The following is a 24994-nucleotide window of genomic DNA, read 5'->3' as shown; positions in this document are numbered from 1 at the left end:
GGCCTTGCTGACGACCCAGGGTTGGAGCCTAAGACCCAGAGTTCTGTCTGACTGCAAAGTTCATAATTTAGTCTATAGTTAATTTGTCATGGCTGGGTCACTCTTTGAAGCGTCCTCCAGTACAGCCATGGGGCTACATGAGTTTGGACCATGCAGGGAGTACTGGCATGGCCTTTGGAGCTTTGGAGCTATTTTCCAAAATATACTGTATTTTCTTAGTCACAACTCTTTATTATCGCTAATGTTATTACTTAAGGCCTTCGGATCCGTTGCAAAGAGTGTCTTCAATGGAGGCAGACCACACACACACACACACACACACACACACACACACACAGTGTCTGTGTCTGTGTGTCTGTGTTGTTTCTGTGGTTCTTCAGTAGTGGAGAAGTGGCCTAGATATGCTTTTCTTCAGTGGAGGCCTGACTCGGCCTGGTGTTCTAACCTGAAAGGTCAGTTCCGACATGTGTGCAAACAGACTCATTTCTGCTCTGATTGTAAGGAAGTGCTGGAGAAAAGAGGGAAGGCCAGAAGCAGCAGGAAGTTGGAGATAAGAGGTTTGGAGAGCCTGCCCTGGAGGCTGTCTGACAGCGGAGGGACCTAAGCATCCCCAGGAGCAGTGGTATAGCGTCTGCCTCAGGAGTCCCTGGATTCAGCTCTAGGAATTCCCTACTAGCTTCTCTTGAGAGACTGAAGACACTGTCACCCTCAGAGCTTCAGACAGAGGACCGCTTATCAAAAAGTCTGCACACATCCCTTGAAACATTAGATATTTCCAAGCTATTCAAATCAGCACCTTCCTTCTTCATAATTATCCTAGCTGTGTACGTATGTGAGTGTGTGTGTGTGTGTGTGTGTGGTGTATGTGCTCAGGGGTGTGTGCGCGTGTGTATGGAGGCCAGAGATTGACATCTGGTGTCTTCCTTTATTGTTCTCCATGTTATTTGTTGAAAAGGTCTCTCACTGGGCCGGCAGCGCGAATGAGCTCCAAAGATCTGCCAGTTTCCTGCTCACCTCCCACAGTGCCACGATTACAGATGTTTGCCGCTGTACCCGTCAGGCTTTTTATGTGGGGTCTGGGGATCTGAACTCAGACCTTGCCTTCGTGGCAGGCTCTTTATCGACGGAGTCATCTCCCTAGCCTCTCCTTGATGACTTATAACCAACAAGCAACAACAAACTCGATCGCTATTTTCTTTCCTGATTTGAAAGGAAAATGTGATTCTCGGCTTGTGACTGCTGGTGTCTGTATTCTTATTCTTGTTCTGACTTTGCAGAAGTCTGGGAAAAGTCTGCTCTGCTTCTTCACACACACACACACACACACACACACACACACACACACACACATACACACACACACCACAATCCAAATCCCAAGCTTGAGAGTAAAGGATCCTGGTGACGGTACAGTTTACCTGCTCATTTTACTGATGAGACAAACGAGGCCCAAGGAGATGAAGAGGGAGGCTCATTCGGGGTCACACAGCAAGTTAGGACAAGAATCCCAGACAAGTCTTGACTCCCAGTGTTGTGCTCATTCACAGTCAATACTGTACCTGACTCTCTGCAGCTTGAGCCAAACGTGAGGAGGTTTCATAAAGATTTCCACGAAGACTGGCTCCAGCTCCGGTGTTTGCTGCAGTGAAAGTCAGAGAGAAAGGGCATCGACGTGTCAGATCTAGGTCTCATGAACTTTCATACGAGCCATAGCCATACGTGCTCAGCTCATGCGCACTAAAGTTTATAAGTCCACACCTATAGCATTCCCGGATTTCACCCATGGTCTCTGGAGACATGTCTAAACACCTTGTTGAGTGGGGTTAAGCTTTATATTCAAATTTAGACCTTCTTGTTTTGATTGGTATTTAAAAGAACAAAAGTAGATTCTTTGTGCTATCAGAATTCAGATAAAGCTGACATTAAAAAGGAAATATTGACGGGGGAAAAAGTGCTGATGCTGTTGAATATAAATTTTATATGATCACGCTTTGCTGAAATAGGAAAATGCTTCTGAAAGCTTTCAGGGAGAGATTAAAGATTTCCCCTGCTCCTCAGAGGTGGAGGCCAAGTAGGAGAGAGAGAGAGAGAGAGAGAGAGAGAGAGAGAGAGAGAGAGAGAGAGAGGATGCAGCAGACAGAGGCAATGGCCATTGTGTCTGTGGGACATGACCCCAGAGGCACAACTGGCCATGCAACTGATGGAGATATTTTTACAATTTACTTAATTTTAAAACAACATGTGCGTGTGCCAAGGCTAACGGGTCTGTGTCTGTGGACGCAGGAGCCCACAGCGGCATTAGATTGGGTCACACTCTCCTGGAGCTGGAGTTACAGGCAGCTGTGAGCCACCTGATGTGGGTACTGGGAACTGAACTTGGGTCCTCCATAAGAGTAGCAAGTGCTCCGAACAACCATTGAACATTCTCTACCCCCTACACCCTCCTTTTTTGGTATTTTTGAGACAGGGTCTCATGTAGCACAGGCTGGCCTCAAACTCAATGTGTAGCCAAGGATGACCTTGAATTCCCGATCCTCCTGCTTTTATCTCCCAAGTGCTGTAGGTATAGGCATGTGCCACCATACCCAGCTTCCAATTGGTAAAGTCTTGTGGAAGGATTGAATCTGTGGACTGGAACTCCATGGTGCTATGGTAATGATAATGTTCATGAATAGATGATTATTTGGGGAATGAAATTTAGCTGTGTATATGGCTGTGCTGATGTAGATTTTAGTCTCTTCCCTGGGACTTATTCTTCCTCTTCTCAACCCTCATCAGTGGCTCCTGAGGAGAGTGTGGTCACATGGCATGGTCACATGACATGCTGTACTCATTTTGTTGTTTTGTTTTTCTTTTTAAAGATTTATTTATGTTTTTTTAAAAGATGTATTTATTATTATATCTAAGTACACTGTAGCTGTCTTCAGATGCACCAGAAGAGGGTGTCAGATCTCTTACGGATGGTTGTGAACCACCATGTGGTTGCTGGGATTTGAACTCAGGACCTTCAGAAGAGCAGACAGTGCTCTTAACCACTGAGCCATCTCTCCAGCCCTGTTATGTTCTTTTTAAAGATTTATTTGTTATGTGTACAATGTTCTGACTGCACATATGCCTTTGTGCCAGAAGAGGGCGTCAGATCCCATTATAGATGAACCACCGTATGGTATGTGGTTGCTGGAAATTGAACTCAGGACCTCTGGAAGAACAGTCAGTGCTCTTAACCTCGCAGCCATCTCTCCAGCCACCTCCTCATCATTTTTGATTCTAAGACATTATCTATCTCTTTTTTTTTTTTTTTTTTTTTTTTAAAGATTTATTTATTTATTATATGTAAGTACACTGTAGCTGTCTTCAGACACTCCAGAAGAGGGCATCAGATCTTGTTATGGATGGTTATGAGCCACCATGTGGTTGCTGGGATTTGAACTCTGGACCTTTGGAAGAGCAGTCGGGTGCTCTTACCCACTGAGCCATCTCACCAGCCCAGACATTATCTATCTCTTACAGGCTCTTCTTTTACTATGTTTCCTCAGCTAGTGTTTGCTTCCTGATTTGTTTGAGAATGGCTCCTGCGTAAACTTAAAACACTTCTTAAGTTTAAATCAGGTGGGGGAAACTGAGGTTCCGAGACTGGGTTTCTGTAGCTTCAAGCCTACACCTTAAAATAGCGGGACTGGAAGCCAGACCTGAGATGTCCTGAGCTGTGTCTGTGCTTTCCTTCCACACTACACTGCCTCTCAGCCTCGCTCACCCTTCCCTGGCCGGGAACCATCCTCCGGACAGAGCCGCTCAGCAGAATTGTGTTGTGATGAGGTTCACTGCACAGTGGCTTGGAAAGGACCCTGGGTCTTTCAGGAATGAAATGCGTAAATCCTGATGCATAAGGGAAGTTCTTGCAACAGCAGGAGAACGAGTCAGTCAGCCAGAGTTCATGAAATGTAAACACATCTTTAGATAGGAGGCTGAAAAATCACTTAGGGCTTCTCATCTCTTGGGTCAAGACCTTGGTAATTTACTGAGGTCCGTGCTGTCAAGGAGGGGCTGAGACTCCAGCTGCATTCCTGTGCGATAAAGCAATGGGTGTGTGTGTGTGGGGGGGGGGGGATGGTGATAAAACTACCTTCTAGAGCAACAAGGGAAGATCTACCTCTTGTGCAACCCAGGCCATTGACTGTCAATGGGGGTGGGGAGGGGTTTCTTCCTGTTTCAGGAGCTGGTGTGCACAACCAAAGACTTCATACTACTTTAGCTCTACTTCCCGGCTGCTTGAAATCGCACACAGCCTTTCTGTGATGAACATGTCTGCCACTATAGAGATAAACAGAAAACACTCTCCCTGGCTGCCCACCAGCAAGGCTGAGCAGAGTTTTCAAATGCTCCCATTAATCTAACTGCTGGCTTTTAGTGAGAAGATAGCGTTCCTCTCTAGATAACCAGGCTATTCAGAGGTAACCCTGCCTAGACGGATTTTATTCTCAGCCCCTTCTGCCTTCTCCGAGTCATGGCATTCTTCACCAGACACTCGGGCATTGGAAGGTAGAGAGAGTATCTGATTTTAGCATGGAGCTTGCATCTTTAGATTTCCTTCTATTTAAATCTGCATTGACAATGTTTAATTCCCAAATCTCCATTTTAAATAAAAATGAAATACAATTATATTTACTTCTACAGCTTCAGAGTGCTTATTTTCCAGAAAACTCTGTTGGGACCCATCTGGGAGCAGAATAGAAACCTAAATCCAAGGAACCACCTTATCAGGACAGGTGGGCCACCTGGCTCCTTCTTCCCTCGTGAGTGCGTGTCTGGCCTTGGTAAACACTGGCCCTGCAGGCTCCCAAGTGGCCAAATGGTTACCAGGGAAGAAGCTGTTGGAGGTGCTGGCAGGAGCCTCTTGAAATCTGTTCAGGGCCTTTTTCCACACTCCATTTCTCAAGAGCACACCCTTTGATCACCAGACTGCTGTCATAGAATTTCCTTCCTATCCCGCAGGGTCATCGCCAGGCAGGTGATGTATCTGCTGTTACACAGACCTCAGAGTGCCTTTGCCATCAACAGCTTTGTGCAGGGCCTTGCTGGCCCCAGCAGAGACCAGTAAGAGAAAGCCCCTGCGTCAGCCCTGGTACCTTCAAGGTTTTGTATTTTGGTCATAAATGGAAAATGCAAATTCCAGATTATTAAAAAAAAAAAAAAATCTTCCCAGGGTAAAGGTAACTATAAAAGGAAGGAGAGTGCAGTGCAGCTGGCCCTCCCTCAGAAACGTCTAAAAATATTTTATATGATGTGACTCAGGATGCTCATGACCTATGGGGTGGCGTAATAAATTTCAAGTCTGTTTGTTGAGTGCAGGAGACCAAGACCCAAGATGCCTGTTGGTGTGCCATTATCAGATTTTAGGATAAGATTTAAGGCTTTGTTTATGCTACACATTTTCCTTTTAAATCTTTCTGGCTGGGAAGGAGTGTGAGATAGGCATATTAAACAATTGCCAGGGACCTGAGAAAGCCTCTGGGCCAGAGATGTAGCCCCAGGAGGTCAGCTGAAGAGTCTGTCTAGAAACTATGAGTCAGTTAGAATTTAAATATGGACGGGCCTTGGCGATGTGAGAGCAGTGTTTTTCTTCCAATTTGGGCTATCAGTCCTTTTATTTACGTACAGTTCTTAGGCCTAGCTCGGTCTCCTGGGTCTAGCTTTTGGTTTGGGGAATACACCCCTCTTTCACAAGTTCACGGTTCTTGGTTTTTATGGAGAAGTCCAAAGGCTCATGGCAGTTTACCAAGCCTAAACTGGAATCCAAGTTGTACTATGGAATTTAAATTTCAATTGTGTGGCAATAAATATCAATGACTTACCAAACCCTCTAGTGAAGGCCTGTCCTATGACTCAGAAGTGTGTTCTGGGATGCTGTCTTTAGTTGCCCAGGATAGCCCATTTCACACTTTCCCTTCCTCTCCCTCCCCTCCCTGCCGTCTAGGCATGACAAGTTGCTCATACTTCTCCCATTCTGCTATGCTCCCTAACACTCCAGAAGTCTCTTTTCCTCTGGAATCCATTCTTTTCCACTTGGCTAGCTCCTACACATATCCATAGAAACCCTGCTATGGGTTTTTTCTTTCCTTCCAAAAGCAACAACCTCCATACATCATAATTATGCTCAGCCCAACTCACTCATCTGCTGCTATGGTCATCTTTAAGGCATAGCTCTGTCTCTCAGCTGCGTTACAGTGCCTGGCATGGTATTTGTTGCTAGCAGACGGTCATGCGGTGTTGGCTGAATTAATGAATGAGCAATTTCTTTGTGCCTTGTAAAATAACCTTACTTACACCCTTTGTAGAACATGTTCCAATGTTGGTGCTTACATTGATTTTCAAGTGAGGAACTGTGGAGATATTAACAGTGGCGATATCCTCAGACCACGGGCAGTGTGTGGAAGGAGCAGGAAAGACAGAGCTCAAGAGGACAAGACACCCTTAAGGACAGAGCACCCTGGAGCAATCTCCTGCTCCAGTCACACACAGTCCCAAAGGGCAATGGAACAGAAAGGATAGTTTTATGGGTTACTGGCCAATGAAAGTATAAACTTTTAGTTACTGCAGCAAAAGACAAGCTAAGGTTTAAACTTTATTGTTCTCTTAAAATCTGTGTGGGCCTTAAGATGTAGTGTTAGGTTCTTCTCTCTCTGTGGGCCCCTTCCCTTGTGTCCATCGCCTTTGCTGGAGCAGCAGGTCCCAGGTTCCGGGAAGGACCATGCTGAGGGTTCCTTGCACCCATGGCTGCTCTATTTACTGCTAGGTGAGCATTCTCCTAAGCTAGCTGTACCCACAGCCTGTTCCTGACTTTTTTTTTTTTTTTTAAAGATTTATTTAATTTATGTATATGAGTACACACTGTAGCTGTACAGATGGTTGTGAGCCTTCATCTTGTTGGGAATTGAATTTAGAACCTCTGCTCACTCCAGTCGGCCCGCTTGCCCAGTCCCTGCTTGCTCCGGCCTAAAGATTTATTTATTATTATAAACAAGTACACTGTAGCTGTCTTCAGACACACCAGAAGAGGGTGTCAGATATCGTTACGGGTGGTTGTGAGCCACCATGTTGTTGCTGGGATTTGAACTCAGAACCTTTGGAAGAGCAGTCAGTGCTCTTACCGGCTCAGCGATCTCACCAGCCCCCACTCCCCGGACTTTTTTTTTTTTTTTTTTTTTTTAAATATTATGCTTTTAAAAAATTGTCATTCAATACGTCCCTGACCTGTTTTACTATGCTTTTACTTTTTATTGCTGGTCAATGTGTCCCTGACTTTTAAGGATACTTTCAAAGGGTACAAACTGACTTACCGGTGTATAAATTACCCACAAAGCCCATCAACTATATACTATTTTTAGAATCCTATCCACTTAATCTAAAAATTTTCATTAGAATAAAGTGCTCAAAACCCAAAAAGTCTCTAGCCGACTCTAACAACAGATGCTTTACATTTTTCTTTGCAGTCAAGTTCAGGGAGCGTACCCTGGTCTGAAGCGGGCAGCCATGTGTGCTGGTGGAGGAAGAGATATGAAGGTTTGCATCTCTCTCTGTGGCAGAATGAAACAGAAAAGGTATTTCAGAAGAGGCAGAATTGCCCTCAGTTCTCCAGTTAAGCCACGAGCCACAGAAGGCTTTCTAGACAACTTCCTAATCTGTACTTGTGCAAGCTGAACTATGCCCCGCTGTAAGGGACAATGGTCACCTAATCGTCATAGGAATTTTCTACTCACTGGGATATTTGGGGGGACTTTGTATTTCTGGTGGTCTAGGCATGACATAATATGTTCATGAGCTGGATAATACTGAGAAGTCGGGGTGACTTTTTAAAGAAAAAGCTGACTTTTCAGAGTTATTGGTCCCTTCCCCCTTTATAATGGAGATTACAATGGGCAGATTCACAGACTGAAAAACAATAAAGAATTTTAACTAAGAATATGAAAAACTTGAAAAAAAAATCCATTTTTTTTACCCTAAAATGGGGGTAAATATAAGGTCAGTGGATGCCTGGATTGAAGCCTTGCAATGAGTTGGAGAGCTTTGAGACTGTCTGGATGCCTGTGGAGAGAAGGCTGGTCTAGGAGTCAAAAGCCATGGAGGAGAAGGGCTGATTTTATTTAAGGTTTTAGAAGGTGAAGCCCTGCAGGACTCACGGTGCTGAAACTGCGAGCAGAGAGTGTTTGATTAGCATGGTCATGATAGTGGCCATGTGAAGTGGGAGCTCTAGTGTGGGATGACACCCTAGGCCCAGCCATGGCCTCAAACAAAGGCTGCTTGGGACCAGGGCAGACAAGAGGGAGTCTGGCCCCTGAGACAGACATTTTTACAGATTTTTGTTTCTTTTCTTTTTCCCTCCCAATCTGCTAGAGTCACCTCGGGTGAGAATTTGCAGCTGTCCTTGTTAGCCAAAGTGAAAATGAGTTTACACAACGCTGTTTTTATGGCTGGAGAGGATAAGTAAGGATGGCAGACCTGAGACTGAAGGGACAGAGGTGGGGGAGAGGGAGGGAAGGAGACCAGGAGGGAAGAGGTAGGAGTGATGGGGGGGGGGGGAATCACAGAACAGCTTAGAAAATTTAAGCTTGAAATGATATCTTCCAGGCAAGTTACCCACCCAAACTCACTTCCAAGTTCTTCCTCCTTTAAAATTCATTTTGCTTCATTAATCTATTAGTGACAATAAGTATACCAGTGTTTGCCAAAGAATGGGCAGCATGGATCTGTGCAGCTGCAGCGGCGCAGCCTCCTGTGCGAGTGTCTGGTACAAGCGCACACAAGCAGTCGCAGGCACGCCCGGAACCCAGGCAAACCTGGAATCCACAGAGCCAACGGTGGAGGAAGGAAAAAGCCATAATTAGTGTTAATTGTTGACCCTCCAGTTCAAGAATAGATACTCTGGAGAATGGAAAATGAGAACAAACATTAATTATTGAGTAGGGACCTTGGAGACAGACACTCTGGATTAAAAGGAGAGAGAGAAATTGCATAATGAATGTTAATTTTCCCTCCTAGAATTGAGCGGTCCGGTGGTTGAATGGGAAAAGGGGGCTAGAACAGTCCTGAAAGAGAAACCTCCGTGGGAGTGGGGGTGGGAGAGTGCAGGCAGGCTACCCCCCCCCCCCACACACACTTATGCTCCCTCTCAGGACATTTCCTTATCACCACAGTTGACTTCTGGGAAGCCCAGACCTTTCTCTACAGTAAAAAAACCCAGCCATACTGCATTTCCAGCAAGCACATGACTGCTTGTTCGTAAACTAGGGGGTGGTAGGTGGTGGGGGGAATGTAACTAAAAATAAGGAGGCCCCGGGAACTGTGGTCCTGTGGGTGCTGCTGGGGTGGGGGCGGGGCACATGTGGGTTCCGGGTTTTAATTGTTTTATCTTTATTACAATATACCAGACATACAGTACCCCCACCCTGCCTTGGTAACTTCTTAACTGAAAGTAAAAACAGAAGAGGGTAACTGTAGCCAATTTTGTGGACACTACCAACAGGCTTGTCTCTGGTTGCTTTGGTTTCATCCCTACATTCGGGCAGCGGCTCTGAGGGGAGTCTCTGCCCATGGCCTTCTGTCCAGCTGCCCATTGGCTGCTGTCTGGATGAAGACTGGCTGGAGCCCTGTGTCTCTTCCCCGTGTTTTCTTCACGAAAGCTGACACTCACACACTGGGTCATCCAATGGCCTGCCTTTTAGACCCATCCCCATCCGTGGACCGGGTTCTCAGGCCACCCATACCGGGCCACATGCTCTTTGCTTCCCTTCCTCTCTTTGTCTCTGTTCACTCAGGCTCCCCGGTGCTCTGTTTCCTCACAGCTACTGATGTCTCAAGGGGCCATGCAATCAGGGAATCCTTCCATGTGCAAAATGCCCTTCCTAGTCTCTGGCTAGAACCAGTCACTCCTTCCTTAGCGGCCCTGAGTCCTGTTGCTTGGGTCTAGACTCCTTCTGCCCTGCAGCAAAGGTGCTTGTGAATCTGTTTTCCACCTGGATTGTAAGGTCCCTTCTCAGTAGCCACAGTGCGATTCAGAGCCCTGGGAAACTGGGAACGTGAGACCAGAAGTCCGCAGGTGTGAACTGGGCGAGGTGGAGGGCTCTGGTACAAGGCAGTGTGCCAGAGATACTCATTTATTATTTCCCTAGCACATAAGAGTCCAGATGTTAAGTGGGCGAATCGGTGTGGCTTTGCCGCAGTAAAGTTATCTGGGCACCTGGTTCTTTATAACGTATTGCTTTGTCATCCCATAGAATACGGTTTTCTTCCCTATGGTTGAAACTATTTTGCCACTGCAGTCAAGTGCAAAGGTAAAACAGAGAGAAAGAGAGAGCGAAGAAATGATTTGGAAGTCACACACGTAATTTCCATTCACATTAAGCACACAGCCGGAACTAGGGGCAAAGCATGCTGGGAAATGTGATCATGAGTTAGGTGTCTATATGTCCAAGTAACATTCAGGGGTGAGGGTTCTAATTAACAATGGAGGAAGAGAAATTTGGGAATGGTTGAGCGCTCTGTGATTAGAGTTTCAACCAATATTTATGACCATTTTCTCTAAGAGCTCCCTGTGTTTTCTGGGATGTTTGAAAGTAGATTAGAGGAACCTGCCTAAGGGAATTTTAATTCTAAAAGAGAAAAGAAGAACGAGAGTCTAGAAAAATCAAGGAAGTGAGGCAGATGTGGTGCACATCTGTAATCCCAGTACTCAGGAGTCTGAGAAGGAAAGAAAGATAGTAGGTTCAAGGCCAATTTGGGATATATAGCAAGGCCCTGCCTCAAAAACAAAACAGCAAAACAGAAGGAGGGGGTGGGGCAGCGTGATACAGTAAGAACAACTTTGACCTAACAGGATATAGAAAATTGTGATCCAGGTTTACCACACAGAAGTTATATAATGAAAACAAATCACATATCTTTAGCTCTCAGTTCTTTTAATCTAATTTTTAAAAAAGATTTATTTATTATATATAAGTATCTTGTAGCTATCTTCAGACACACCAGAAGAAGGCATCAGATCTCATTACAGATGGTTGTGAGCCACCATGTGGTTACTGAGAATTGAACTCAGGACCTTCAGAAGAGCAGTCAGTGCTCTTAACCGCTGAGCCACCTCTCCAGCCCCTCATCTTAACCTAAAGTAAAAGGGTTTCAAACTATGCTTTTCTGGGCTCAAGCAGCCTAGTATGAACTCTACTCAATCCAGCCATCTTAGGAAGGGAAGTGTTTGCTGTGGATACACACCAGGAGGGACTCAGCTTGCCTCTGGTTTCTCTGTTGGTGCCCTTAGCAAGTCTCACTCAGTGCTTCCTTTGCATAAACATTGGTGGTGGTGATCTGCAGATTTCTCTTTAGCTTTAGGAACTCCAAAAGGCAGAGGAGACAGAATGTGTACTCTCATAGGCTCTGTAAAAATGACACAAGTGCTGACATCTGCAAAAGAGAAACTAAACGTCTGAACCGGAAGCCAGTGTAAGAGTTGCCGTCATCAGCCTGGTGGCGGCGGCGCACGCCTTTAATCTTAACACTCTGAGGCAGAGGCAGGCAGATTTCTGAGTTCGAGGCCAGCCTGGTCTACAGAGTGAGTTCCAGGACAGCCAGGGATGCACAGAGAAACCCTGTCTCGAAAAACAAAAACCAAAAAGACAAAAAAACAAAAAACAAGAGAACAACAGAGTTGCCATTGTCAAGGTGCCACCTCCTTATGACAATAAGACACTAAGACATCGCCTTTCAATATGTCGTCTCCGGGAGCTTGTTGCCAGCACAAGTCATATGTTTCTGCCTCACTTCCACCCTCCAAATCTCACGGGATCAAGGTTAACTGGCAAAACACAACATGAATTCAACTCCCTCGCTGCAAATGTTATCTGGGAAATGTAGTTTTCGGCCTTCTAGCTTCTACACTACAGGAATGTTGGAGGCCCAACAACCATACCCTGCCATGTTTTCCTTTATGCAGACTTTTGATCTGGGATCAGTAGAACTGATAACATCTGCCAATGTTATTTGGTACGGATCATTAGCAAACACTGATTGGGCAAGAGGAACAATGAATTATTACCACATGGGTCTCCTTCTTGCCTCCCTCTCCTCAGAGGTGGATGCTCTGTAGATGGTGTGATTCAGAACTGAGGCTTTAAGACGGGAAGCAAGAACAGTCAGACCCTAGTAAATGCTGTCACCGAGTTTCAGGTTAGAGAACAGAGCCAGCCCACTGAGGGAGCCCCTTGGGGACCGGGCTAACGTAGAAACAGACACTGTGGGGAAGCACCCCAGAAATCATAGGCTCAGCATTTTCCAAAGGATGTTTCAAAAAATGATTTTGATCCATATGACACTTTGCTAAAAACTCAAAAGTCATTCAGTGATCACATGATTCTACAACAGGAATTCTTAACTCTAGTCTATTTGTTCCCAAACACATTTGACCAAATTGGCCCTGGAAGCCCTGCCCTCTTGTGGGCTTTCTAGACCCTTGCCAGACTCCGGTGTCCCATGGGACTCGTGCTGGAGGACTGGATGTCAAACCAGCCATGAAGAGGTTGAGGCTTGAAGGAGTGAAATTGTTTGTCCATGACTGTCAAAGCCACAGGTGGTAAGAGCTGGCTGTGAGACTCAAGATTGTGGGCCTTTAGTTCAGGGCCCACAATATAGTTACTTACTGAAAGACATTCCTTACATTTCTAGGCATCATCTTTATGACAACAGATGCTAAGAGATAAGCTACTTAAGAAAAACACACTCTGAGACACATCCACCAACACGGAAAGACCCCTGGCGCTCAACCCAGGTTCAACAGAGGAAATGAGTTCTCTGTTATTGCAACATAAATTATCCTCACACTAGTGAATTGAAGCAATAAAAACTGTATCTCTCACAAAATTGGGGCGGGAAGCTGGGAGTGACATGGATCTCGGATTCTGTTAAGAGCCGTTACTGTCCTTACTGTCGCCAGGTCAGGGAGAAGTTTGTAATCTAAAGGCCTAGCTGGGTGCTGGCCTTTGGGAGGGTGAGGCAGAAGGACCTTGTGAGTTCCAAACCGGCAGAATGACAGTGAGACCAAATCAAAGGAACAACAAAAACCCCTCCTGCCTGGCGGTGGCACACACGCCCATTAGTCCCAGCAGGTGGAGGCAGAGGCAGTCGGATTTCTGAATTCGAGGCCAGCCTGGCCTACAGAGTGAGTTCCAGGACAGCCAGGGCTACACAGAGAAACCCTGTCTTGAAAAAAACCAAAGCAAGCAACCAACCAACCCAAAAAACATCCTTCTACAAAATGTCCTGCGGATGCTGAAACCTGCGGATGCTGAAACCTGCGGATGCTGAAACCTGCGGATGCTGAAACCTGATCTCTGTTGTGCTGAAGAGCTAAAGCTGGCGAGCCCTCGGGGGGGGGGGGGGGGCATGCTTGGGCTTTGCCTTCAGACAGCAACTGGGAGCCCTGCTGCCCCAGGGTGGGCTAGGTTCTGAGGGGCTGAGGATAGTTTCACTCTCCTGGGACTATGGCAGTTCTCATTTAGAGTGGGTTCTTAGAACTCGGGTTGCTAACTTGCATCCCGTTGTACTTTTCCTTTGTTTTAACGTCGCTTCCCCACAGCACATGCTGCTGCTGCTGGGATTCCTCAGTCTCTAGAACCAATATCCAAAATAGGTCTCTACTCTTTACAAATCACTCATTATCACATCTTCTGTTATGGCAACAGACAGTGGGCTAAGACAGACTGTCTTAGTCAGGGTTTCTATTCCTGCACAAACATCATGACCAAGAAGCAAGTTGGGGAGGAAAGGGTTTATTCGGCTTACATTTCCACATTGCTGTTCATCACTGAAGAAGTCAGGACTGGAACTCAAGCAGGTCAGAAAGTAGGAGCTGATGCAGAAGCCATTAGAGGGATGTTCTTTACTGGCTTGCCTTCCCTGGCTTGCTCAGCCTGCTCTCTTATAGAACCCAAGACTACCAGCCCAGAGATGGCACCACCCACAGGGGCCTCTCCCCCTTGATCACTAATTGAGAAAATGCCCCACAGCTGGATCTCATGGAGACACTTCCCCAACTGAAGCTCCTTTCTCTGTGATAACGCCAGCTGTGTCAAGTTGACACAAAACTAGCCAGTACACAGACCTTGTTTCATACAACTCACTTCCGTCCACATCGGAGTTGATTAGACATCAGCCACCATGTCCTTCTGAAACGAGCTCTGTCAAGTAATTTGCGCACATGTATTAAAACCCCCCACCTCAAAACATATTGCCGGGGTAAAGATGCTAATTAAATGACAAACCGCAACAGTAAAACAAACAGAGGAGCAATGGGGAGATACTTCGGGTGAAAGGCTGCTTAGGACGAGGCTGAATGGTAATTAAGAACTCTGAAAGAGACTGGAAATTCAAATCTATACGGAACCTGAAGTCCCAACCTCAATGCTTGGCACAGACATCTTTGAATATCTTTCAGCTCGAAGCTTGTGGCTAGAAGAGATCCTGAGAGGAAATGTGCACTGCTGGCACTGGGATGGGAAGAGCTGAGGCTTCGTATCAGGAATAAGTGATTCAGGAAGCGTAGCCAATGTTTGACTCGGGCCTTCCCAAGCCAACTTTTCTCTTCATAAGCCTTTGAATTCTGGGAGTGTTGCAATAGCCCGACATGAACGAGAGGCTTAGATCCCTCCATTCTTCACATCTTTCCCCCTATTCTTCTTCTAAAGGTTATATTCATCTTTCTCTGCTGCTTGAAAGCAAACTAGCATGATCTAATTGCCTAAGAATTTATTCCCAAATAGTTGTTGACAGAGCCTTAAAGTTTCAGAAAGATCAGACAGATCATATTCCCTCTATTACTTGAGAATTTTTTTAATACAAAAAAACAAAAAACAAAACAAAACAAAAAATAAAAACCCTAGCTATGCTCCCCAAAGAACTCTTCTGTGTGGCACCTGGGGTATCCAGTCAATCAACACATTTCTTGGACATACGATAAAGAGAAGGGGTTCCCTAGAATTCATATATTAGGGAGCCAAACTGAAACCAGATGCAGATAGATACAAAGTCACCAAGGTGGGGCTGAGAGAGAGGAACGGGGTGAGATTACATCTAGGCAGTTGTCCAGAGGAGGTAAAGTTATTCAGCAAAATGTCCTAGAAAAGATGAACTTAGAGCTTGTCTAAATATGTGGGGGATGACTCGGAAAAAGGCCTGGAGAGAAAAGACTGGAAGCTGAATGTTTGGGCCAGAGTCGGGGGTGGGGATGACTGGAGCTGGAATGTATGGGAGAGGACTCTGGAAAGGGACAGAAATGGCAGCCATGCACACTGAGGCTGGGATGTAGCTCAGGGGTGAGCTGCTTGCCTAGTAATATGGGAGGCCTGGGTTCCATTCCTAGCACCAAAATTTATATAAGTAAAGTAAAGTAAACCGTAAAGGATGGGTCTGTGAGTCTGTCGCACAGAACAAGTCCTTTGCAGAGGGGAAATGCATATACTGCCTGTCAGATCAAACCAAAGATCAAAAGATGAAAACCCCCAAGTCCACAAACTAAACAACAACAAAAATACCCTTCAGGTGTTCTGAAGAGGTGTAAAAGCACTAGCTGCTCTTCCAGAGGGCCTGGGCTCAAACTTGCCACCTACTCCTTGCTCACAAGTCTCTGAAGCTCCAGTAACAGAGGATACGATGCCCTCTTTTGTCCTCTGTGAGCACTGCATGCTCATGGTGTATAGACATGAATGGAGGCAAAACACACCTATCCACATAAAATATAAATGAGTACAATTTCAAAAAATGTGCTTCAATCAATGGGGCCTGTTAGAAAGGTGGACCCGGTTTTTTGGATCATTGTAGGAAGTTGTGAGTTTAAAATTTTCCTCACTTTCTAAGGCACCATTGAATCATTCAATCAAGACTGAAGATCAAGCAACTGTTCCTGAAGAGAAGAAGGAGAGAGCATGCCTCGCTGACTCCTTCAGCACAGTGAATGCTTTTGAATTTGAGACGCAAGTGGGATTGCGTGTGCCGTCCTTGGGACTGGGAGAAGATGTGGGCAACTTCCCATTGATTCAGCCCAAGTTTTGTTTCTCTCTTTCTCTCCGAAATTTGGAGGGTGGGGGTGTTTGCTGGGACTCAAACTCAGGACCTTGTGCGTGCCAGGCACTCTACCCTGAGTCTCTGAACTCTTTTTCAGTGACCATGTCTATGTGTTGGAACTGTGATGGGTGCTGGAGACCAGGAACTGTCTGGAGCATTATATATACAACAAACTCAACACTTAAATATTCCTGCTTCTGCTACTTGCTTCTGCATCGTCCAAAGAGAAACTACTTCTTCAGGAACAGCACAGACAAATGTGTGGCAGGTGACTGTCCCATTTGCTTCCCTGCTGGCCCACCAGCTGTACCACAGAGTCCTTCCAACTGTCTCACTACTGCTCCAATAGATTCAGACCCAAGATATTTAAAAATCCATCTTCTGGTATAAACCAAATGGCGATGGAAGCTCTTGGATGCTGGATTTAGAAGCAAATGTATTGTATTCCCCAGAAATCCCTATAGTGGGTGGAACTTACAGCGATAGATGCAGGCTATAAAATTCAGCCTCTCTCCCTCTCCCTCTCACACCCCCTCTGTATATCTTGTCATTTTGGGTGAGGAAACATGGACATAGGAAACATCATTAGTCCACACAGAGGACAAGCCAGGGCTATGGAAATTTGGCCCTGAATCCAGGTCCTCCTCATTAAGCCAGTTGTGACATAACCAATTCGTGCAGCTTTTAATCTTCCTCATCGAGGGGCTTGCTGGCTGCACAGCTCGTGCGATCCCATCCTGATGGGTTCTGGGTGGTTGATACTCATCACCCTCTGACTTCAGTTCTTTTTTCCTTTGCAAAATGGCTACTGTCCAGAGCCAGCAGCTCTTTTCCAAAAAACGTTCCCGTGCCAGAAGGGGTTTTGGAAACCGCCTTGCTGACTGTCTATCAGGAGCCAGGTGACTCATAGCAGTGAACCAACTCACATAACAAGGATGCCTGATTGGATTGCCAATTAGCCACCTCCACCTCAGGAGCGTGGTTGGAAAGAAGAGAAAAGGCAGTGTTTGGTTTGGGCAAATACCAAAAGGGCTTTATCATCCTGATCAAGGCACCGGCCTGACACACTAGACCTCTTCCAAGCTATTCCCCTGCAACTCCTGCCTCCAGATGTTGCGGCAAGAGGGAACTTGTTCCTCGAACATAGGGTTATTGTGTCTGGACCACAGAGGAACCTCTGTGTCAGAGAGCGGGAAAACCTGGCTGTCTCATGTCTGGTTTTAATGATGTCTCTGCTGCTTCTGGGAACCTTTGGTAACTGAAGGTAAAGCCTCCCCCTCTGAAAAGGAGGCTGACCTGGTGTGTGCCACCTTACCTTGTCCCAGTGGAGGCACCTCTGTTCCCATGAGCCTCGGGAGCGTCAGGCAAACGTTTTCACCATCTGGATTCAGGAAGAAGTGTTTCAAGGTCAGATCTCTGGAGTCTTCTTGAAAATAAGCACACGCGTGGGCAGCGTTAGCCCCAGTGCAGGTGAGGGAGGCAGAGCGAGCCTGGCTGCACACGCGTGGGCGGTGTTAGCCCCAGTGCAGGTGAGGGAGGCGGAGCCTGGCTGCACACGCGTGGGCAGCGTTAGCCCCAGTGTAGGTGAGGGAGGCGGAGCCTGGCTGCACACGCGTGGGCAGCGTTAGCTCCAGTGCAGGTGAGGGAGGCGGAGCGAGCCTGGCTGCGTTCCTCTAAGCCCAGGTGGGCACTGAGATGGATATTCTGGTGTGCTCTGCGCTTGCCAGAGTTCAGAAGGCTCCATTGTCCATGCCTTGTCCTCTGGGGGTCAGGATGAGATGGAGAAAGGGGGCCTTCCATGATCATACACCATACCCATGCAGGGTCTGGATAAGGTGGCAGCTCTGGGCATTTAGAGGGTGGGGCTAAGCCAGTGGGGGTCCATCTCCAGTTAAGTGCAACCTAGTCCCTGGGTACAGGAGTTGACGACTCCTGCCTTAGTTTTTTCTCTGGGTCGATGCCTTTGTGAGGTGTTCCATGTGTACGATCACAGCCTAGGACCAGACGCTGGGGCTGCACAGGAGCTCCCAGGCTGCACAAGGAAGTTGTCTGTCCCTTGGTTACTTGCAAAAACTTAAGGTGTTTATGTAAACTCACTATGAAAGAAAAACAGGTTTTCCTTCTCTGCTGTCTGTCTCAACACATAACATGCCTGTGACCAGCTGTGTGGAGGGAGGGTCTCCTCTTGCCAAGACACACCAGTGGCCGACCACAGTGGGGCTTCCTGTGCCTCTGCAAGATGCTGACATTGCTAGCTGGAGTCCTCAGGTTAGAGGCTCAGATCCACAGGGCTGTCCCCATGGCAGCTGCGGACTGCAAGTCCCCACTTGTGGCCTGTGCTTCCAACCCACCAGTTACAAAGTGGGCTCCCGAGTCCCTCCTTGAGTCTGATACTTTCTCAAGACTCTCAGAGCTCGCTCACAGATCTTAGGTTTACTGATGTGTTATAAGGAACACAGCCTGGCAGACAGGTGACGAGACAGATGTACAGGATGGGGACTGGGACCCACGGAGCCCTCTCTGAGCACATGTAATGTCATTAGCATAAACTCCATCAATATCAAAGAGGCTTCCTGGGAGTAAGAAGAGTCACTTCTCTCTGGAAATCCCATGGGAAAGCATGGGTGTTTTATCCATCGGTAGATGGGAGAGTCTGATCTTGAGCGTGCGCAGTGAAGGAGGACCAGTCATCCTGAATGTGCTCAGCTTAAGGTCACTGAACCAAAGCTCCAGAGATACAAGTGGTGGGGCAGATGTTGAGATGGCTCAGCAGGTGAAAGCACCCACGATGAAGACTGGCAACCTGATTAGGCCCCAGATCCAAACAGCGGAAGAAAACAGTGATGCCCCAAGCTGTCTAACCAGCCACTTAAGGGCTCACAGGGCACGTGCAACACACACACGCACACACACACACACCACCCCACACACCCCAACACACACACACCACACACACACACACACACACACCCCACACCACACACACACACACACACACACACACAAAATGACAAATATTAAAAGCAAATTTTATTCTCCCGAAAGTTAATAGTGGGCTAGGCTGTGAGCTTGTGGTTCCTGTGGTTTGGCTGAGGGAGGTTTTTAAATGTCAGAATACCTGACTAGTTAAATAAGAACTTAATTTTTCTCAGTGAATATGTGCTATTTAGATTAGGCAAATGGAATGACATTAACTTCTCAGAGATACTTAGTATCAACACTTTGTACTTTGTATAAGACTTTGACTTGTATGTCATAGGATGATAGGATGTGCCTGTCGTCAAAGGGGTGATGCCTGGAAATGATCTGCTCTGTGTGTAAGTTATCAACTTCGATAATTTGACTCTTTCCCCTCAGTGATTTCGGAAGGGATTGTTCACTATATCTGTCATGTAAGGCACGACCCAGCTGTGTGTAGTGACTGTCACTGTCAAGTTAAGTTTGAAGCAGGCAACTCCAAATCAGTTTAAGTCAACTTGGTACCTCATATTACATTACTCTTCCATTTCCTGTTTCCAAGGCAAGGGGGCAGTGGTGAGGCAGGCCTTCAGCTGGGGTGGATGCTGAGGGGCGCAATGCATTTACAAACAAATTTACACAAAGGTACTTACTTATACATGTGCATACATGTACATACTCTCAAGAGACTCTAACACACACAGCCTTGTACACATATGCATGCCAGCTTACATACCTGTCATATACAAACAGTGGCCCACGTGCAGGGAAACATGCACTCTGCACTGGCTTGAATTCATCTTAGACATGTGCTAAGACATGCTTACACACGTACAGGTATGTATTATGCACACAGCACGCCCATGTCCTTGCTCGGACAGATAAGCATACGTATACCACTACAACTTTGAGATCCGTGAGAATACATACACTCTCTTGCATGTACACACACACACACACACACACACACACACACACACACACACACACACCAGTAATACGCTCGAGACTACCTATCTCAGTCCATGCTGAGCCATTCCAGTTTAATCAAATTCTCCCTTTATGAGATGACCCAAGACTGTGTGTGTGTGTGTGTGTGTGTGTGCCATGACTTGTCCGGGCTACTGACCTGCAGGACGGCCCTTGTTGAAGAAGGGGCACTAGTCAAACTTGGGTCCTTTGTATCATGCATAGAGGGATGAAGCTGGGAGAAGAAGCTCAAGGCACTGGGACAGAGAGAGAGTGGGAAGGAGGGATTTGATTTTGACTACTCAGCCTTAAACAGAGAAGCTGCAAACATGGAGTGGAGTTATTGACTTAAATATTTAATTTATGCTTACAAGAATTCAGCCACACATGCTTTAGGGACAGAAGAGAGATGGAAGTGGAGAGAGATGGGGCAGGGGGAGAGTGATTGATTTAAATAGCGGCATCCTGTTTCCAAGTAGCATGAAAGGAAAGGAGTCTAACTGCTGTCTCCTGAGGCTCTCCCCTCCCCTGTGTTCTCAGTCTGAGCTGTGCTGTGAACAGAGATGCCTCTGGCTTTGCATAACCTGTCTCTTCCTCACTTGCCAGCTCCTCCATGTGGTGCTCCCCAGGGGAGGAAGTGGCTCAGGGCTCTGAGGGAGGAGGAACTGTGAATGGGTTGCATTTTAAAACTATATTAAGATTTATTATTTATTATTTTTATTTTATGTGTATGAGTGTTTGTGTGTATGAATATATGCATTTGCACTTTGTACATGCCCAGTGACTAGGGAGGCCAGAAGAGGGTGTCAGGTTCCCTGGAACTGGAGTTAACATACGCTTGTGAGCCAACTTGTGCTGGGAACAGAACAGGAGTCCTCCGGAAAGAGCAAATGCTTTTAACTGCTGAGCCAGCTCCCCAGTCCCCAGGTGCACTTGTGACAATTCCTGTCAGTTTCCAGCACAGCATCTTTCTTGAGATTCTCAGCAACTTTTGCTTTCTGAACTGCCTACATTTCTAAGTCCTTGTGTCAGCTGCTACTGCAGGGGTGCTCCCACCTTGCCTGCCTGTGTCTAAGTGGGGCTCAATTACAGAGGGCGTGGCTTGCCCTGTCTCATCTTCCAATAGGAATGCAGCATCTTTTTCTGCCTGCTTCAGTTCTGCCTCAGGCTGGAGTATGGCTTCCCTCGGCTAACTTTATCCACTGCAAGGTCTACTTGTTCCTGTGCCCAGGGAGGGTTCGGGGATGGAGTGGAGTTAAGTACATCTACTGAACCCAGCGATGTGCACCTTAGGAGTTCAGGGAGTCATCACCAAGGCTGCTGGAAGGAGGAAGCAGCTGTTGGTGTGTATTGGTGCAGCAAACCTTCAGGGGATGGCTCAACATTGATTATTAATTTCACTAATGTAGTTGGGAAATACCATTTCCCCCTTTCAGTGGGGAGCTAGATCATGGCTGCCCGGCAGTCCTGTACACAGAAAAGCTAATAGGACAGACAGTGGGGTAGAGTGCATGCATCCCAGAATGATTACCTGGTCCTGCTGGCGGTGCCCTCTCATTTGGGCAACCTGTGGGACTACTGAAGCCCGATGTCCTGCTTCTGTCCATGTCTCTCTGGATCTCTGGACTTTTCTTTCCTTTCATTGGGGGTAGGAGACCCAGGGGTTGATTCACGCTCTGAGCCAGGATATCACCATCTTCTAAAGCAAAATAGGAAAAACCATGAGTGGAAAACCTTTGAATCAGGAAGATCAGCGTGTATCTTCTCTGGCTTGGTTGATAGTCCTGGTGTTGGGCGTGCTGGCTCAGTTTGTTTTTAGCTTTGTTCTTCTTTCCTAGACCTGCTAAGGGGGAGGAAGCAGCCTAGTGACATTGCTCTTGGCTAGAACAGGCCTTTCCTTTGAGGAATTGCCCAGAGTGGGGAGGAATGGAGAAGTGACAGTTGTTCCTGTCATCTTCTAGATGGGACCCAGAGATGGGAACAGGACCGAGGGCTGTAAACCCCTAGGGTGAAGGCTCGGAGTACCAGGGTTTCTAGGGGCTTTGATTATGATACAGTTTTATTCTCTTTTGAGACAATATTGTGCAGCCCAGTCTGGCATCCAAGCATGGTCACGCATACACATAAAATAAAAATAAAATTGCCTCAGTTTCCCAAATGCTAGAACCACAAGCCTTCGCTACAATACCCAGCTAGATACAGATTTCTGATAAAACAGTTGTTTGTTTTATAAAGCCAATGATCACATTCCCTTCTCAAGGTATGCAGGATACAGCTGCCTACTGACTCCAGGATAGACTGTGGACATACATATTCTTAGATGCTCAAGTTCCTTATATAAAATGGCACAGAATTTACTTATAATCATATGCATATTGTATATTTGTTTCTAGGTTCCTTATAATAGCTGATACAATGTAAATGCTATGCAAATAATTGTTATATTGTACTGTTCCGGGGAAAGTAGCCCCCAAAGGGGGGGTGTTTAGTACAGTTGATTTCCCCCCAAACACTTTTGATTTGTAGGCGTTGAATCTGTGAACATAGAGTGAGCACTTTGGTAAGGATGGTCAACTCTACCACCCTCCATAAGGTAGACAGAGGACCACAGGACTGATAAAGAAAACCCCAGAGAACACCGCTTACCCTCCACCTCCATTCTCTCCTCCTCTCAGATCCAGCATTCTCTGTCCTAGGAAGACAGAACCGGGACCGCATCTCCAGGACCCGGGACCACACCTCCAAAAGCCTGGCTTTGTCCTTCAGAGACAATGACCCAACCATTCCCTTTAGGCTTACAAGATGGCTTCATATACAATCTCAGAAAATTACAAAAAAAGAAGTACTTTTTCCCCCTCCTGAGGCAGAGTCTCTCTACATAGTCTTGGTTGTCCTGGAATTCATAGAGATCCATCTACCTCCCTCTGCCTCCTGAGTGCTGGATTTAAAGGTGTGAGCCACCACACCTGACAGAAGTATTTTCACACTGTGGAGAAATCTGGCATCCATCACGTCTGGCCTAGCACAGGTCAGCATCACCTCCTACAGAACACACCGACACTGATGTCATAAGGAACTGGCCTGGAACCTGATGTACCCACGAGCAACTGTCATTCCAGCACTCAGGAGACAGAACCAGGAGGATCAGAAGTTCAAGGTCACCCTTAGCTATACAGTGAGTTTGGGGCCAGCTTGGGCTATATTTCTACATGAGATTCTGTCCTCAATATATATATATATATATATATAAAAACCCAAATCAAACTTAAACTAAACTACACTAGACAGCAACAATAACCTGAACAACAAAATATGCCTAGAGAACTCTTAAGGGTTAAACAACCTCGAGGAGAAGTTACAGCTAACTGCAATGCACGGGCCTGAATTTGATTNAACCTCGAGGAGAAGTTACAGCTAACTGCAATGCGCGGGCCTGAATTTGATTTGGGGGGAAAAAAGTCAAAAAAAAGAAAAAAAAAAAAAAAAAAAAAAAAAAAAAAAAAAAAAAAGACAGAGAACGTTGTTATAGCGAGAAAAATTTGAATAAGGATTTTATATTGGAAAACATTTCTACACTAATGTTAAATTTCTTGAATGTGATAACTGTATTGTGGTTGAGATGAAACTATTATGCTGATGGAATGTCTAATATCTACAATTACCCCCACATAGTGTTACAGTGAAATAAAATGAGTGTATGTAGCTTTGTAAAGACATAAAAGCTGGCTTCACTTCTGGGCTAATGAAGGGGAAGTGTTCTAGGGCTGAACAGGCGAATGTGCGTGTGCAGCCATTGTGGCCATGGGGCAGACCAATCCCCAGCTCTCAGTACCCTGCACAGCTGTGGGGGGGACACAATGTGTGAAAAGGCTCCCTCCTCCCCTTCGCCTTTCTATTCACTGAGTGGGTTTCACTTTCTGGGGAAGCCTTGAGCTCAGGACCCTCCTTGGGCTCCCTTTCTTAGGAGGTCGGGTCATACCCTGAACTAACCCACTCTGACTCTTCTGAGATGTCTTAGGCCAGCTTCTACCCGGCATAGCAGCCAAAGATGGGCTAGCTCTTGACTCTCAGCCCCCGGTGGGTAAATACAGCAGGTCAAAAGGAGCAGAGGGCAGCACAGGGTGAGCTATGCTGAAGTGCAACTCCACCGCGCTGTCTTTATCTCTGTGGCTCTGGCTGTGGACTGGAAAGTGAAGGAGGGTGGTCCTTGCCTGTACTAGAGCTGAAGAAGCTGCAAAGCAGGTGATTGACGTTCACGTAAGAGGCCGATTAAACAAGCCCGGGTCCTGCTAATACCTTTCAAGGGCATCCTGCCCCAGGTTCTTCACTGTATCTTTTCTCAAGGGCACTGGGTAAAGGGCAAGACACGGAGCTGAGCACTGGGAGGTCAGGCCGCTTGAAGCGGTGTGGCCTCACCGAAGTTACTTAGCTCTTGACCTGTCCATCTTCTGGTCTGTGAAATAAAGGCAGGGTTGTTGTGGGGGAAAACTGAGAGAAGCCAGGTTAAAAAAATGAGAGCAGAGCCTGGCAGAGAGGGAAAGACAGTACAAGTTGATGTGCACCCCTCTGCGTCCTTCTGCGTGCCTGGTGATCACCGGCTACTCATGAACCTGTCATCACAGGTCTTTTGGAAGAAGGCTCAGGTTTCTGGGAATGGAGAGCTTTCCATATATGATTCATAACTTCCGATCTATTTTCTGCATTAAAATGTACGCTTTCACATACCCATGTGCATAACTTCTTTATTATTTTTTAAAATCTTGTTTTTAATTTTTTTGACACAAGGTCTCTGTGTGGCCCACCTGTCCTGGAACTTGTTATGTAGACCAGGCTCTTTCTCCCTCTGCCTCCTGAGCATCCAGGCTAAAGATGTGTGCACTACAACATCTGGCCCTATGTGCATAACTTCTTTTTTTTTTTTTTTTTTTTTTTTTTTTCGAGACAGGGTTTAACATTATTTCTAAAA

At 46.4% G+C, this 24994-nt stretch overlaps 1 protein-coding gene across 3 annotated transcripts in view; it reads right to left on the bottom strand.

The window, feature by feature from the left end:
* Positions 1–24994, bottom strand: part of Kiaa2012 (KIAA2012 ortholog) — a 115100-nt gene that overhangs the window by 49179 nt on the left and 40927 nt on the right. For all 3 annotated transcript variants that reach the window (XM_021199169.1, XM_029539030.1, XM_029539031.1), the window contains 3 exons: positions 21560–21727; positions 17417–17527; positions 1560–1639 (listed from right to left, as the gene is read on the bottom strand). In XM_021199169.1, the coding sequence (XP_021054828.1) occupies positions 1560–1639; positions 17417–17527; positions 21560–21727 (359 nt within the window). The remainder of the gene's footprint in view (positions 1–1559; positions 1640–17416; positions 17528–21559; positions 21728–24994) is intronic.

This window comes from Mus pahari, chromosome 5 (genome assembly GCF_900095145.1).
Source record: "Mus pahari chromosome 5, PAHARI_EIJ_v1.1, whole genome shotgun sequence".
In the NCBI taxonomy this organism is placed as follows: domain Eukaryota; kingdom Metazoa; phylum Chordata; class Mammalia; order Rodentia; family Muridae; genus Mus; species Mus pahari.
Note: the sequence above shows the minus strand (reverse complement) of the source record. Positions and strands in the feature narration are given on the sequence as shown.